General features: G+C 41.5%; 1 protein-coding gene across 1 annotated transcript; it reads right to left on the bottom strand.

The window, feature by feature from the left end:
• Nucleotides 1–9,940: 9,940 nt before the first annotated feature.
• LOC145397726 (E3 ubiquitin-protein ligase PPP1R11) lies at nt 9,941–14,804 on the bottom strand. The gene is made up of 4 exons (XM_080270741.1): nt 14,702–14,804; nt 13,988–14,096; nt 12,574–12,726; nt 9,941–9,981 (listed from the first exon to the last, which is right to left on the bottom strand). Exons 1-4 carry the CDS (start codon nt 14,786–14,788, stop codon nt 9,962–9,964), a joined length of 369 nt encoding a protein of 122 aa, XP_080126867.1. The 5' UTR covers nt 14,789–14,804; the 3' UTR covers nt 9,941–9,961.
• Nucleotides 14,805–15,024: the final 220 nt, after the last annotated feature.

Raw genomic sequence — 15,024 nt, 5'->3', positions numbered from 1 at the left:
GTTTGCATCAGTGAGATAGTAATGAATACTTAATAGCCAAGAAAAAAGTGTTATTAAATTTCCAAAGCCACCTATTATACCTAATATTCTAAAAATTTGTAACAGCCGACCTGTAAATGATGTTGGCTGAGAGGGAAGGCAAGACACAGTGCGTAGGTAGTATATCAGTCGTGCACTGTGACCTCATCCTTATCACCAACCTTATCAACGCTCCTTAAAAACACCAGTCTAGATACCTGTTCCACCTTAACTTGATCCACATTTTTGTCCTTTGGCAGTTTATTTCATGTAGCTCAGCGACAAAAAATGACAATGCTAGTTCTACATTTTCCGATGCACTTCCTGCCTATATAGCACCATATTCTATAATAAATAAATAAAGATGAAGAAATGGAAATTTTAGGCCAGATTAGAGTCAATATAATATGGGATGTGTTATGCTTTAGGTGTTTAAGGGCCAGTTCCCGTCCCTTGAACGCCTAGTGTGCAGCTGGGCTCTCTTTTCTAGACCGGAGCCTAGACAAGTAAGAGAGAGGCAGGACACAAAAACTCAAGGCAACAACCTTACACGTGTATTGACAAATTCTAAATGTGGAACAGGTAGATGTCACTACAACAGGAATCTGGGCAATTATAAGATATATGCAAGGATCATGGGCAACGCAATAGGTGAATAGCACAATGAACAGTATTTAAGGTCTTTTGGGCAGGGGAATAGGTCACGGTCACTTTGAGGGAAATGTACACTGTGCTTAGGATGGGCAGCTTATTCACAGGTCTTGTAGTACAGAGGAATCACACTATGAGGGCCGAGTCTAATGTTCGCTGAAATCACTGCACTCTTGTTGGGGGTTCCTTATTTCCCTGACTATTTCGCTATCTGCCCAAACTGTGACTATCACACATTAATATATCTCGGATAATACAGCACACTGCCCGATAATGAGGTCACTATTACCCTGTCACTGCACTTTCACTGTTAAGCACTGTTGGTGGGGTGGCGGCGTGGTTAGGGGGCAGTGGGAGATCTCACAGCCTGACTCCTGATGGGAGCTGGGTCCCGCCTGTGGCCTTTGTATCCAGCGGCCACGGAATCACTCGTAGGGGCGTCCACTCTCGCCCGGGGCTGTGGGTGGCGAAGCCTGCACTGTCGGGGCTGGGAGCTGAAGTGTGGCCCTCAGGGCTGGGGCTGAAGAGCCTCCTAAAGCGCTCACTTAGGCACCTGACGGAGGACGAGGGTCGTCTGCATCGGGATAGGGAGAGGCCTCGCCCGGGGGTCCTGGGGGCCCGGCGGCTGCGGTCTCCTGCTGTTGGGGACGCTGTCAGGGGTGAGCTGCGGCGTCGGCCTTCGTCGGAGTCCGTCAGGTAGGCTCCTTCTGGAGCCGGGGTGAACAACACTGGGGTTAACACAGGGCCTCTCCACAGGTCCTCGGGGCTGAGGAGATCCTCCTGGGGGTTGCCTCTCTGGTGGTGGACAATAGGATCATCTGTGCCCCTGCCTGTCGGCAGGTCTGATGGCAGAGTACCTCCTTGTAGCGGAGTCACATGGTGTAAGGGGCTTTGGTGCTCCACCCCAGCGTGGCTACCAGCCATCACTGGGTTCCCGTGGGCAACAAAACAAGGGCGGCTACCGGCTGTCCCTTCGTCGTAGGCACAGCTACCGGCCGTCGCCTGGGCCCTGACGGGGAAGAAGGCGAAGTGCGGCTACCGGCCGTCACTTGCCCCTCAGCGTTGCTACCGGCTGTCGCCTTGTCCCTGTATGGAGAATGATGTGCCAACGAGGAGCGGCTACAGGCCGTCTCCTGCCGACGGGCGCATCTACCGGCCGTCACCTGTGTCCTGTTCTCGGATGCAACCACAGTAGGAGAGGGGATGTACTCTTCTCTCCCCAGCGTGGTTACCGGCCGTCGCTGGTTCCTGTTGGGGGGTATAGCAGCACCTGACGGGGGAGCGGCTACCGGCTGTCTCCTGCCGTTTGGCCCAGCTGCAGGCTGTGGCCTTTCAAGGGCATGGCTACCGGCTGTCGCCTGAGCCCGGCTACAGGCCGTGGCTCTTAGGGGGGAGCAGCTACAAGCCGGCTCCTGAACTTCAGAGTGGCTACAGGCCATCTCTTGAAACTCTGAGTGGCTACAGGCTGTCTCTAAATATGCGAGGCTACCGGCCATCACTGGGATGCTGCTAGGAGCTGTAGAATCAGCTCCACCCCAATCCTGTCGAGGGTCAGCTCGCCCGCAAGGTAGTCTCCTTTTCCTGCTATGGTGGCGACGGGCGAGTTGCGGGTCATAGGGGTGAATGTAGGTAAGAGCAGAGTTATGATCTTCAAGAGAAATGAAACCACTGAACATACAGTGAGGCTGCATGATGAGAGGAAATGAAAAATGTAAGCACATTTAAGTACTTGGGTAGTGTGGTGAGTATGGATGGAAGTTTAGAGAGTAATGTGCTTGAAAGGGAGCAACATGGCAGAAAGGTTGCTGGTTCTTTGAAAGCAGTGATAAGAAAAAATGAAGTGAGCACCGAAGTAAAAGTCACTACATGACAGAACTGTGATACCAACTCTAACGTATGGAAGTGAAGCTTGGACCTTGTTGAAGGGGCACAAGTCAAGAGTGAGAGCAGTGGAAATGAGTTATTTTAGAGGATGATGTGGAGTTACATGGAGACACTGACTGACAAATAAGGAAGTGAAGGAGTGTTGTGGTGTGGATGTGGATGTGACAGAAAGCATTAGGAGAAATACAATGAGGTGGTTTGGCCATGTGGAAAGGATGGAGAGCATGAGACTGGCAAGGTGAGTGTATGTGGGTGAGGTGGTAGGGGTAGACAGGAAGGGGGAGGCCAAGGATTAGATGGAGGGATGGAGTGGAGAGGTACATGAGAGGGGGGGGGGGAGGTGGAGTGTGAGCTGGGAGCAGGGCAGTGAAATGGCATTGGACAGGGCAACATGGAGGTGATTTGTTTGTGGCCAGCCATTACAGGATTAAGGTGTCTGGCAATAGATAGACAGAAGAAAGACTATCAGCATTATGTTCCGGTAAGAAAGACTATCTTCTTAAATACTTAATTATATGCAGTCCTGCAATTACAGTACAGGTATTTATAAAAATATAACTGATGTTGTAACTGAATATACCTGTCTATACTATACTGACTATTAAAGAGGTGCTGAAAAAGGACATTTTCATGTGACTGCACCATTTAACCAGGAGACTCCACTGTCCACCTATACAAGGGTTCTTCAACTACTTCCCTAACCTCTGAAGGGAGGATGGTGGATTGCAGGAAAACATTTCAGCTTGCAATCCACTGAGCCCATGTACAGATGAGCCTGGGACCCAAGCAACAGATGTTAAAGTCCATAAGCAAGCTGATGAAAAAGTGAGATGAGTACTGAAATAAATGCCACTGTCAATTATATCAACATTTAATCTTTCACTGCACATCCTGACTGCTAAATAGTGAGTAATGATATATGTAAAGAGTTCCTATACTGCTTAACAGCTTTCTAATGAAAAATAAATAAATAAAAAAAACTTAGTAGCAGCAGACCATCCTTCTTAAGGGCAATATGAAGGGAATTAAGGGAGGTTTCCATATCTGGGGAGTTCATATCGATACCATCACATGAAGGTCTCTCTCTCCAGCATTGTGTTAACTGAAAGTGTGTTTAACAAGAAATTAATGTATGCAATGAAGCAGCCTTAAGGGAAAATTATTACATAGTAATTCAGTACATAACATCTTCAATATAATATGCTTTTGATTTGATTCTAGTTACTGCCAAATTATTTTACTTAGCTTGTAGAACTTAAGACATTAAAATCGCCCTAATAACCCCTTCCATAAAATAAAACTGTCTGGAGGTAGCAAGAATAAATCAACAGAATACACCACCAAAATGAGGTGGTAAATAATGCTAATTTTTAATAGGATACCCATCATTACCATCATCATCCTGAAGCTACTTCCCTCTCACCAAAGGGGTGAGTTACTGTAACAATAATAATAATAATAATAGTAATACTAATAATAATAATAATAATAACAATAATAACAACCATTCCCATATTACCTTTCTCAGGATGTAGGGATCTAAGACTAGGCATTATACAGTAATTTCTGATGAAATGTGAACATTGTATATGAGACAAAAGTTCACCCAATATTCCTCTTCCACTTGTCACTTCCCTCTGCTGGTTTATGTTCCTAAAGTGAAAGAGATCTGGTATGATTCTCTGACCACAGATGATTCTCTGTGATATGATGCATCAGGGAGGAAAGCAATGGACATGTCCTAATGTAAAACACAAGTAGGGGAACAGTAGGCCAACTTTCGTTCCTCACTGTACCTTCTCTACCTCTCATCACAAAAGTATGGTTGTTTTCTGGCAACAGATGATTATCTTTGATATGGAGGAAAGCCAGGGACATGCCTCAGGTGTGAAGTGTGTGAAGTAGATGCTGTGGAATGGCAGATCAATTTTTGTTCCACCCTATGGATTAGTGACTGACATGTGGTTGAATTTGCACTGTAACACACTTTTCAAAAATATCCTCATTTCTGAGATACCTAAATATCTCTCCAGCACATAGAAGAGGCTGCCCACTCAATAGAATGCCTCTGTTTTACCCTGATAAAGATTCCTAACCCCTTTCAGTTCTGTTGATGGCCAAGTGTAGTCAGACTGGAGGGTCAACTGGTCTAGTAACTTATTCCTGCCTCATTACTGGGCTCACTCAATTTCATGCAACTATTACTCAGTATCCAAGTTGTGGAAGTGAACCAGTTCTGTCAGGTGAGCAAATTGGTTATAGAATGAATGTAGTTTATACTATGGGAGATTATAGCAATACACTAATCCAGTGGCTTCCAGCCAGTTTAACAACCGTGGACCACATTCTTGGTGACAGAGAATACTTTCTAGCACCTCTTACTTTGTTATTTATTATGCACATTACAGTACACCTTAACATTCATGTGTATGTTATTTACAATATTTTAATATTGACACATTTTGTATCAATTACATACCGGTACACAAAGATAACATGAGGTGCAATATGCTGAATAAATTACCATGGAAGAAGTGCTATGAAAATGCTAAAACCATTTAGAATATGATCCTGTGACAGCTGCATAATGTTAAATGAATCTTGGCACAGCTTTCTTGCCCCAACACAAGTGCATCCTCACAAGTAACATAATACAGTACTATACATGGTATCTTTAACTACAGCACATTTGTTCTAACATGACAAAGATCCATAACTCCTCTCAGCTCTGCTGATGTCCAAGTGTTGTCAGACTGGAAGACAATTTTGCTGGTAATCAGGGAGACTAATTTCTACCTCCTAAGGCTCATTGAATTTCATACCACTATGACTCAGTATTGATGTTGAAAGACCCAGCTCCATCAGGTGAAAACAAACCAACAATTACACCTCAACTCAATAAACAGATTTTAACCAATTACATAGCTTGTATATGAGGGAGGGGGGAGGTGAATTGGGGGGAGGGTAGTCAAATGGTGGGTGACAGAGCGACTTGGAGGCGTTTTGTCTGTGGCCACCCTTTGCAGGATTAGGGCATCGGGCTATAGATAAATAGATACTGTAGATAGACATAGCTTGTCCAGAAAATGATCATAATGAATACACCTAGTCGATGGTTCCTGTAGTTTATATGTACATAAAAACAGGAAAATAAATAATTTTGTAACATATTGTTATTAAAGGCTCACCTAATGGCAGTTCTCCATGCTCCTTGATCTCTGGCAGCCTCCCTATTCAGTCTCTTATCCCTGAGGTCACACTCAATGACCCCGTCCCAGGTGTTTTCTGTTTGCCTCTCGCAACTTTAACCCTAACGTTCACACTTCTAATCTTTCGCACCCAACTGTCATTCTCCATCCTCTCAACATCCCTGCAGCCCAAATCATCTCAATCTACCCTTCCTCATCTCAACAGCAGTACATTTCAGTCCCATCCTTCCTTTCAACTCTTCACCTGCAATCATAGCCCCACCAGTCCTCGAATTCAAGGATGTACCGAAACAAAACACTTTTACTGGATATGGAATATGCGTAATTTGTAACTAGAAGATTTGCATTTCTGTAAAAAAAAAAAAAAAGAAAAAAAAGAAAAAGGGGGGAGCTGGGCATCATGTAGAACAACCAAATAAAAATCAAAGGAAATAACATATGTACAAGACACTTAAAATGAATACAGTGAAGGTATTGTTACCTATACTGGCATTTTAAAGCTCAGGTGAGCGATTTCAAGTGGGTTGGTGGAGGGTTAGTGCCTCTCCCTGTAAAACAAATAACTCAGTCAAATGGCCACCCCGTATGGGATTATGGCATCTGGCAATAGATACATAGATAGTGAGCGATTTCTCTATGAATTTTCAATGTTTCTCACAAAAAGCAGTTTGAGAAAAAAAAAAAAAAAAATTGTCAGGTTTTGGGGGGTGGGTTTTGTAATACATTAGTTGGTACAGGGTGGGTTAATAACATACATAAAAATAATATACACTGCCAGGATTCTTTACTAAAATCGAAAATTACACCTTCACTATACTAATACTGTACCTTTAAGTTCCACTTCAATGACTCATGCTAAGTAAAAATATTATGTACTTAAAAATACTGAGAAAAAATAAACTGCATTATTTATTTTTGCATGGCATACTGTTGTGACATTTTGAATTACATAACACTTTATATTTCTTGCACTGGCATATCTTGGTTGCACAATGTTTTATACAATGACATCTAAAGAAACCTTAACCTGTTCCCACAATTGACAAAGTAGCAGCACTTCTTAATGATATTTCTTTGCCTTCTGGCACATCAGTCAAAGTCAAGAATGACTGCTCACAGGTATCAAATTCCGACCAACTGTACAGTTTCATGAGAACTGCTGCACAATTTCATGAGACTGCTGAGGAATGTATGTGAAGTACAGAGTGGATACGATACGAAATAATGTGATTCATGAAAGATGTGGAGTGAGGAAGTCTGTGGACACCAGAATCGAAGTGTGTACTGAGATGGTATGATCATGTGGAGAGAATGGATAACAACTGAGTGGTGAAAAAGGTATATCTGAGTGAATTTTAAGGAGGAAGGAGGCAAGGTAGGCCAAGGAGAAGGTGGAGGGATATGATGGATGAGTGTGTAAGGAAGAGAGGTTTGAAAGTTGGTGAGGCTAGGGGACTGAAAAGAGATCAAGCAGGCTGAAGGAATATTGTTAGAAGCACACAATAAGGGATTTGGCACCTCTTTTTAACGTGGCAGCGTCTGGACTGACTCCATCGGATACGTTTAGGTGAAGCTACAGTATTTGGTGAATGTTTTTGCATATCAGATAAGGATTCTGGGGGCTTGAATGGTGTGTGAATGGAAGCCTGGCCCATTGGATTGGGCAAATGTGGGCTGTCTGAATGCTGGTACTCCTCACTCTGCCCTAGGGTGGGAAAGGAGGTCTGGATGATGATGATGATGATGATGATGATGATACTTTTGTTACCATCTGACAATTCCATTCAGCCTGGGAGAGACTTTTTGAGCTGGATAGGTTAGATACAACCTTGATAAACCACTTTAATACAAGAAGTCTTTCTGGTGTTGAATATAAATAATCTGGTAACAACAAGAATAAACTAAAAAGATCATCCACATTCACAGGTTTAATACTAAACACAAAAGAGTCCTGCATTACAACAGTTGGGAGCCAATGGCCTAAATCTGCCATCTCTCCATCCTGAATGTTGAGTTATAAAGATTAGTATTAGACTATGATGCTAGTCATGAAAAAGTGCTATGGAAAGAATCCACAGCCACAGAACTGTCTTTCTCTGTCACTGAGCTAAATCAAATAAGCTGCACAAGGACGAAAATCTGGGCCAAGTTAAAGTGAAACGGGTTTAATTTGTGTATGCATAGCCAGATACCTTAATCACAGAAGAGACAGCCACAAACAAAATGCCTCCATATCCCCCTATCCACCATCAAGGTGCCATCCCTCCATTTCACAGCACTCTTACTCTTATTCCTCTCCACTTCATTCCTCCATCCATCCTCAGTATATACACTAACCTGACAAAGATCTAAAAATCCCCTTCAGCTCTGCTGATGGCCAAGTGAGGTAAAATGAAGGGTGGACCTCACGATTTATCAAGGAGACTCCTTCCTACTTCATACCTATAGCTCATTGGATTTCATGCAATCTCATTTTAGTACTGACCTTGTCAAAGTAGCCCAGTTCCATCAGATGAAAACAACCATCTAAAGTACAGTTAATTTTTGTGTACCCAAAATACAGCTCATATTACACTCTGGAATCTTTTCATAAATGAGCAATACAGCTGCTCCCCTTCTTATGAACTTCTGGGTTATGAATTTTCACATACAAAAATAATTTTTTAGCATTAATTTTTTAAAAATAAAATTTACATAATACTGTATTCCACACCTGCGCTACAAAATTAGGGTAACAACACTGCCAGTGCTGGGGCGAAATGTCTTTGCATAGTGGCACTGACATAGCTGGGTGGCTTTGCTGACCCATTACACAAATGTCCCTTATTTCCCTCCCTATCCCCCAAAAGAAGAATGGTGAACTGCAGGGGGAAGGCAGCTTCAGTCTGCAATTCACTTGGTTCAGGCCCAGACGAGCGTAGGTTTGTACCTACTCCTACTAATGTACTGACATTGTGCTTTCTTGATATAGATTACCACTTCAGCAACTTAAAAACCATGGCAGTAAAATATGTGACCTCAGGCATTAGTCAATTTCAACTTAGGAACTTTCTGAGTAATGAACCAGTTCTCTGAATCAATTAAGCTCATAAACAGAGGAACAGTGTAATGTCAAAATTGATGACCTGGAAGTATCTGTTCATTCCCTGATACGATCTTAATATTCAACTGTAAGGGATGTCTCAAGAGATTTTTCAATAGAAAATTTAGGAGGCTATTAAACGGCTAACTCTGCTTTTAAAAAATGCTACATCAATGTTGGTCCAATTCCTAACCATTATAAAGAACAATTGTAGGCTTAACTATGAAGAAGATCATTTACGGTACTCCCAAATGTTCAACAATAATCTAGCTCTGATAATGACTGAAGTGTAGATCCATGTCGATACATATAAATTTTTAACTCAATATTAGCCGCACAATCACTTCCTAAAGTTTCTAAAAAATCACCTTGTACAAATGTTATCCTTAAAATATAAAAACAGCTTTGGTTAGTGAATGTCAGTTCAAACAACACTGTCACACAGTTCTATGCACTGTAAAGAAAACAGTTACTATATGCTTATATCATCTTCATTATCATCCTGACCTCTTTTCCTGCCCTCAAATCACTGTCAATTTTCCATATTGTTTCATATTTTTAAACAAAAATCACAGACATTTGCAATAATTTACATGTAGGTATATTACAGGACAAAAGTTTCTCTAATATTCCACATCTTCTACCTGTCACTTTCCCCTGATGGTGAAAGAAACTTGGTACGCTTCTCTGTTTGCCTAACATTTCATCTCTTCTACTTGTCACTTTCCTCTGCTGGCCAATATCTGTAAGGTGAGGGGGGTTGGGCATGTTTCTCTGGCCACAGATGATGCTCTCTGATATGATGCATCTGGGATGAATAAGACGCATATACCATAAGTGTGAAGTAGACACAGTCAAACAGTAGAGAGAGGTTTAGTATGTTTCTCTAGCCACAGATAATGCTCTACGATATAATGTGTCAGGGACAAAAGTGCCAGATGTGTCTGAAGTGTGATGTAGACACAGTGGAATAGTAGGTCAACCTTTATCCCTGACTGTACATGATATATAATCAAAATGGATGTAGTAACTTCACATTTTGCACTTCCAGTACAACACGAATACTGGATAAATATGGTATATGAACACATTACTGTATAACTCTGCCTTCATTGCTTCACTCCCCAATCCCAGATTCTGAAAAGACAATAAAAATATCATCATTAACATCATCTGCAATTCTTTTTTCCATCCAAGGACTGTTTAAGGTATGGTCTACAAAGCAAAAAATGATAAATTACATGAATGAGAGAGAACTAATCAACAGCATGGCCAATAAAATGGGTCACACACTCATTCACTCAAAATTTCAGTCTCCGGAATCCTGACTCTACCTCAAAATTACCAAATTTTGCCCAGCTTTCTCTTAAGGTATTCCCATACTGAGGTTGGTGTGACTGTGATATTAAAAAGTGCCAAAAACAGCAAATTACTGTTCAAAAATTGTTGGAAACTACCAGGAAAATGAAACCTGAGATATCTAATTAGGTCTGTAACAATGTTAGAGTCTCAGACTTTGACTGTCTTTATATGTGGCTGAATTTCCTGCCTGAAAGTAATGATGATCTGGCTGGTTACTAAGTATGTAGTTACACTTCACTCTTATGGCAGTATCTTCATGGATGTATGGTAGCCAACCACCTACTACAGTGCTTACATCATATTGCAGTTATACTCCAAATATGGTAAAAATACGTTTTCACTCACTGGCTCTTGGCAGAGCGCATTCCTTAGGATGATTTTCTGTGAGGAAAACAGGAAATTATAAGCCTTTACACAACATACTTTTAAATTAAATCTCACTGACTACTAATATTGTGGTTTGGAGTTTTTAAACCAACATGTATTGCCATGTGGGCTACTACAACATGGTTGTGTTTCCCTGGAGTTAACCGGCTGTCACACTCTCTACCTGCGGATTATGGAGTGACCTTTTTTAATGAGCTGTACTGACTGACTGCCCCAGAAATAGACACGGATGATAGTTGCAAGCTGATAAATGAAGGATAGGCGTGGCGACAACCTCATCTGCCTCGGAACTAAACTCTTCTATATGAGGTGTTAATCTCATAATTGGACTGGCCTGGTGGCCTCCCTTGTTTTAGCTGCCTGGTGAGCATGAGTCTGACTGGGAGTGGCCATGGCTGATTCATAAAGGGCAGAGCTTTGTTAAACTCTGCCCCCTTAGACCTAGCCCATATAATTTGTGCAGAAGGAAGGGAGACCTCTCTCTCTCTCTCCTCCTTGGGCTCAGACTACTCATGTAGAAGAGATCCAAGACTCCATTAAGTTAAGGTCACTTAGTATGTTAAGTACCTACTTGCCCCTTTATGTATCTTGTCCCTCCACTTGCATTAGGATTGTATCTTGGGTCATGTACCAGTGTCTTGTTTGTGTACCAATCTCTTGTTTGTGCACCAGTTATGTCTATCTGTTCTATATAACATTCAGAACTCGCATATTGGATTGTGTACTTGTTTCATGTAAATATTCTGAGCATGTAGTATAAGTCAGATTTATGGTACAGTAAGAGTGTGATTAATGAGCGTTTTACCCACCTAATTAACAATAATAGAGAACCCCTGTTTCCCATGATCAGACAGACCAAGTTCATAGTTGCAAACAATATTTTTATTAACACACACACACACACACACACACACACACACACACACACACACATATATATATATATATACTGTATATACAGTAAAATCTCAAATTTCGATGGACATATGTACCCAAAAACCACATCTAAATTCAAAACATCGAAATTTAAACTGAACTTCTTACGGGAAAAATTAGTTTGGGTCCGGGGCCTCCAAACCTAACTACCTAAAATCATGATTTTTTGCCCACACCCCTTGTAAACTTTATGAACTATAATTGTGGTTAAGTAACTGTAGTTCTGCACTGTATTGCCATACTGTCAGCAAGTGTATACTTGGTGTATTTCTGCCCTTTCCTGTACTGCCATTTCTCCTTTGGCTGCAAAGATTTAGAGGTGCCAGGCTGCTCTCGTACATCACCACTGTTACCCAAAGAACCACTCTTGCTTGCCATTTTGAAACAGGTAAGTTGCGACGAAAATACAGAGAAAATACATACAACTAAATTGCAGTGAAATGCATGTCCACATATGGTTAGGCTCATACTTTTTCTTATAATTTTCCTTCACTTCTAGCATTTTGGTTCGCATCAAAAATATTATCTTTGCTTGTTTTGGTTGGAGTCTGGCCCTAAGAGCACATGTTACATACGATATTAGGTTAGGTTCATTCTTTTTCTTATAATTTTCCTTCACTTCTAGCATTTTGGTTTGCATCAAACATATCATCTTTGCTTGTTTTGGTTGGAGTCTGGCCCTGAGAGCATCGAAATTCATGAATTTGCATAGAAAAGTAAGGTAGGCAGACCACTCCAAAATGCATCGAAATTTGATTAATTGCATTCTAAACTGTCGAAATTTGAGATTTTACTGTATATTAGAAAAAAAAAAATCTGTGCTCACTGTTCACTAGGACAAACAAAACCTTACACAAAACACTATAATGTAGTGTTACAGCAAACAGCCAACGCAATAATGTATGCAACATGACTTCATGCAACTATAACTCAGAAGCCAAGTAGTGGCAGTATAACCTAGTGTCATTATGTGAAAAAATCTCTCTCTCTCTCGCTTTCTCTCTGCTTTGCAGCCATTTTAGAAGCTGGAATATGACACGACACCTTCATTGCCTTTTGATTCATCTGGGTTTGTCTGGGGATGCCTCTGATTCTTCTTCTTCTTCTTCTCCACATGGCCAGAGCAATGTTCACACTCGTCATCGGAGTCTGAGCTGCTCTCATTCAGCTCGTGTGGCTTCACATAAACACAACAACCTATAATTGTAATAAAACATGTAACATACAATACCATACTAGTACAGTATTTTACAACTGGGTAAACAAGTAAGAGTATGAAATTCAAGCAAGAATAGTGTTCAAGACTAAAACTTACCTTCATATAACTTCCCACCATCCTAGTTTAAAAGATTGTTTGCATCTTCCATGAGTTAAGCATATATTTAGATGCAGAATTTCATGAGCTTTTTCATGGCTACTCGGAATTTCCATACAACCAATAGCAGTTGAATAAATTGGAAAAAACTTTGAAAACTCACGAGTCAATGCTATCACCACGAAAGAGGGGTAAGGACTGACTGGGTGAGGGAGAAGCCGGGAGGGTATGGAGGAGGGATGGGGGGGGAGAGAGGCAAGGCTGTGGGCAGGATTCTTCCTTTTCTATCAACAGGTGGAAAGGCTCTTTTGTCGTGCATTTACTCGTAGCTTGCGGTCTGTTAGATGCCGAGTGAACATGCAGAACCATAATACACCATAATCAGGGGAGTTTCGACCTTTGACAGAGAAGCAAACGGCCACTGTCCCCGAACATGTACTCGTGGCTTTTGGTCCGTGTTCAATGGAGGTGACGGTTGGGAAAGACTTAGCCCCCATGGCCGCGCGATATTAGACATTCAGTGGGGACTGTGCAAGGACGTTTTGACAACGCTTGCGGGTTACAGTCGTATTACTCAGGTGCTGGAGGTTCGCTGGGAATGATAGCATGAGCGTGCAATTTTGACCATTCAGGACAGGGGCAGACAGACATTTTAGCTTTGGTTGTGGGTTACAGACTACGTCCTGCTCAGGGCTCGAGCATGAACAGTGAATGTTTGGACATGTCGGCCGGCCGGCCAAAGTTCTCGGGTACTTTTGCGTCCAGATAATAGCAAGTAAATTTGGACAATGGTTTAACAGAGCCGAGGTCCAGTGTCTGGATACTGAACATGTCCAGATAATGAGTGTCCGGATAATTGAGGGATCACTGTACCTTAAGATGGTAAGGCCAAATGCAGAGAATGGAGGATGTCTCACTAAAAGTGTGAGTGAGGTGGAGAGGAAGAAGGGATGAGGGAGGCTGAGGATGCTGGAGGGATGGGGTCGAAAGGTTTAGTATATGAATGAGGGCAGTGAGACTGGGGGAAAACAATCTGATGATAAGGGACAGTGTGGCATGGAGGCAATTGGTCCATGGGGCCCTCCTCCATGATTAAAGTGACCAGCCAAAGACAAGTAGACAAAATAAAGACTGTTAACTTACATTTAGATTTTTTCTTTCCCATGTGTTCATTATCAATTGTATCATTTGTCCAACTGACTTTCTTCTGTCTTGGTTTGTGTAACTTCAGACGAACAACACCACTGGATACCTGTCAAAAAAATAAAATGGCATTTGTGTTGTGCACTGATGTAGTGCATTAGGCACACTGTTCTCATACAATTTGTAAATGCCTGGTGGTCCAGTGAGTAAGGTGCTCCAAACAGTTCTGGCTTTAAAGGATATGATTCCAAGTGATGGTTGGGGTTTGCTGCTTTCAACTTGATGCTGAGTAGCTTAGTCCTGGGCCCCTAAGCCCCTAATGGGGCAATGCTGAGTTGGATGATGGATGTATTATCGTATGATTCAAATTAATTATTATTACAGTATTATATTTTAAGCAGCGTATGGTATAGATTTAGGCTCATTTGGGTGTTTTCACATTCATTTGGGTATTTTCTTCATTAGATTTCATTTGGGTATTAAAATAAGTTAATTTGAGTGTTTTCTCCTTCACTTGAATTCATTTGGGTATTATCTACTTCATCCAAATGAATTCAAGTGAAGGAGAAAACACTCAAATTAACTTATTTTAATACCCAAATGAAATCTAATTACCGTTAATTTATACAAGCAGTGATGTCTCAAGTAATTAAAAGCCTTATATTAAAGTCTAATGTGCCACAACTAACAATTACAACTACAAAAATTTCTGACCTGCTCTTCAGGGCCTAAATTAGGAGTTTCTGGCTCTACAATTGTGCTAGACGATCCGGGCGCTGGATTGGGTATAGATGTAGCCATAACTGGCAATTGGTGCCGGAAAAAAAGCAGGTAAATCCCCCCAGTACCTCTCCCTAGTGGTCAGCTTTACCCACTTCACACCAAACCTTTGCACTACAGATTTCAAGGTAAACAAAACTCAGCTGTTGTCCAATGGATTATCTTCAATTTGTACCACATTCAGAATTCGCTTGGTACATCGAGACATATTTTTAGGAAAGCATAACATATAATAATAAAGATAAGATAAAATTTTC

Source organism: Coenobita brevimanus, chromosome 43 (assembly GCF_032717465.1).
Source record: "Coenobita brevimanus isolate Jiangsu-jjx chromosome 43, ASM3271746v2, whole genome shotgun sequence".
NCBI classification, from domain to species: domain Eukaryota; kingdom Metazoa; phylum Arthropoda; class Malacostraca; order Decapoda; family Coenobitidae; genus Coenobita; species Coenobita brevimanus.
This window is presented reverse-complemented; position numbering and strand designations above follow the sequence as displayed.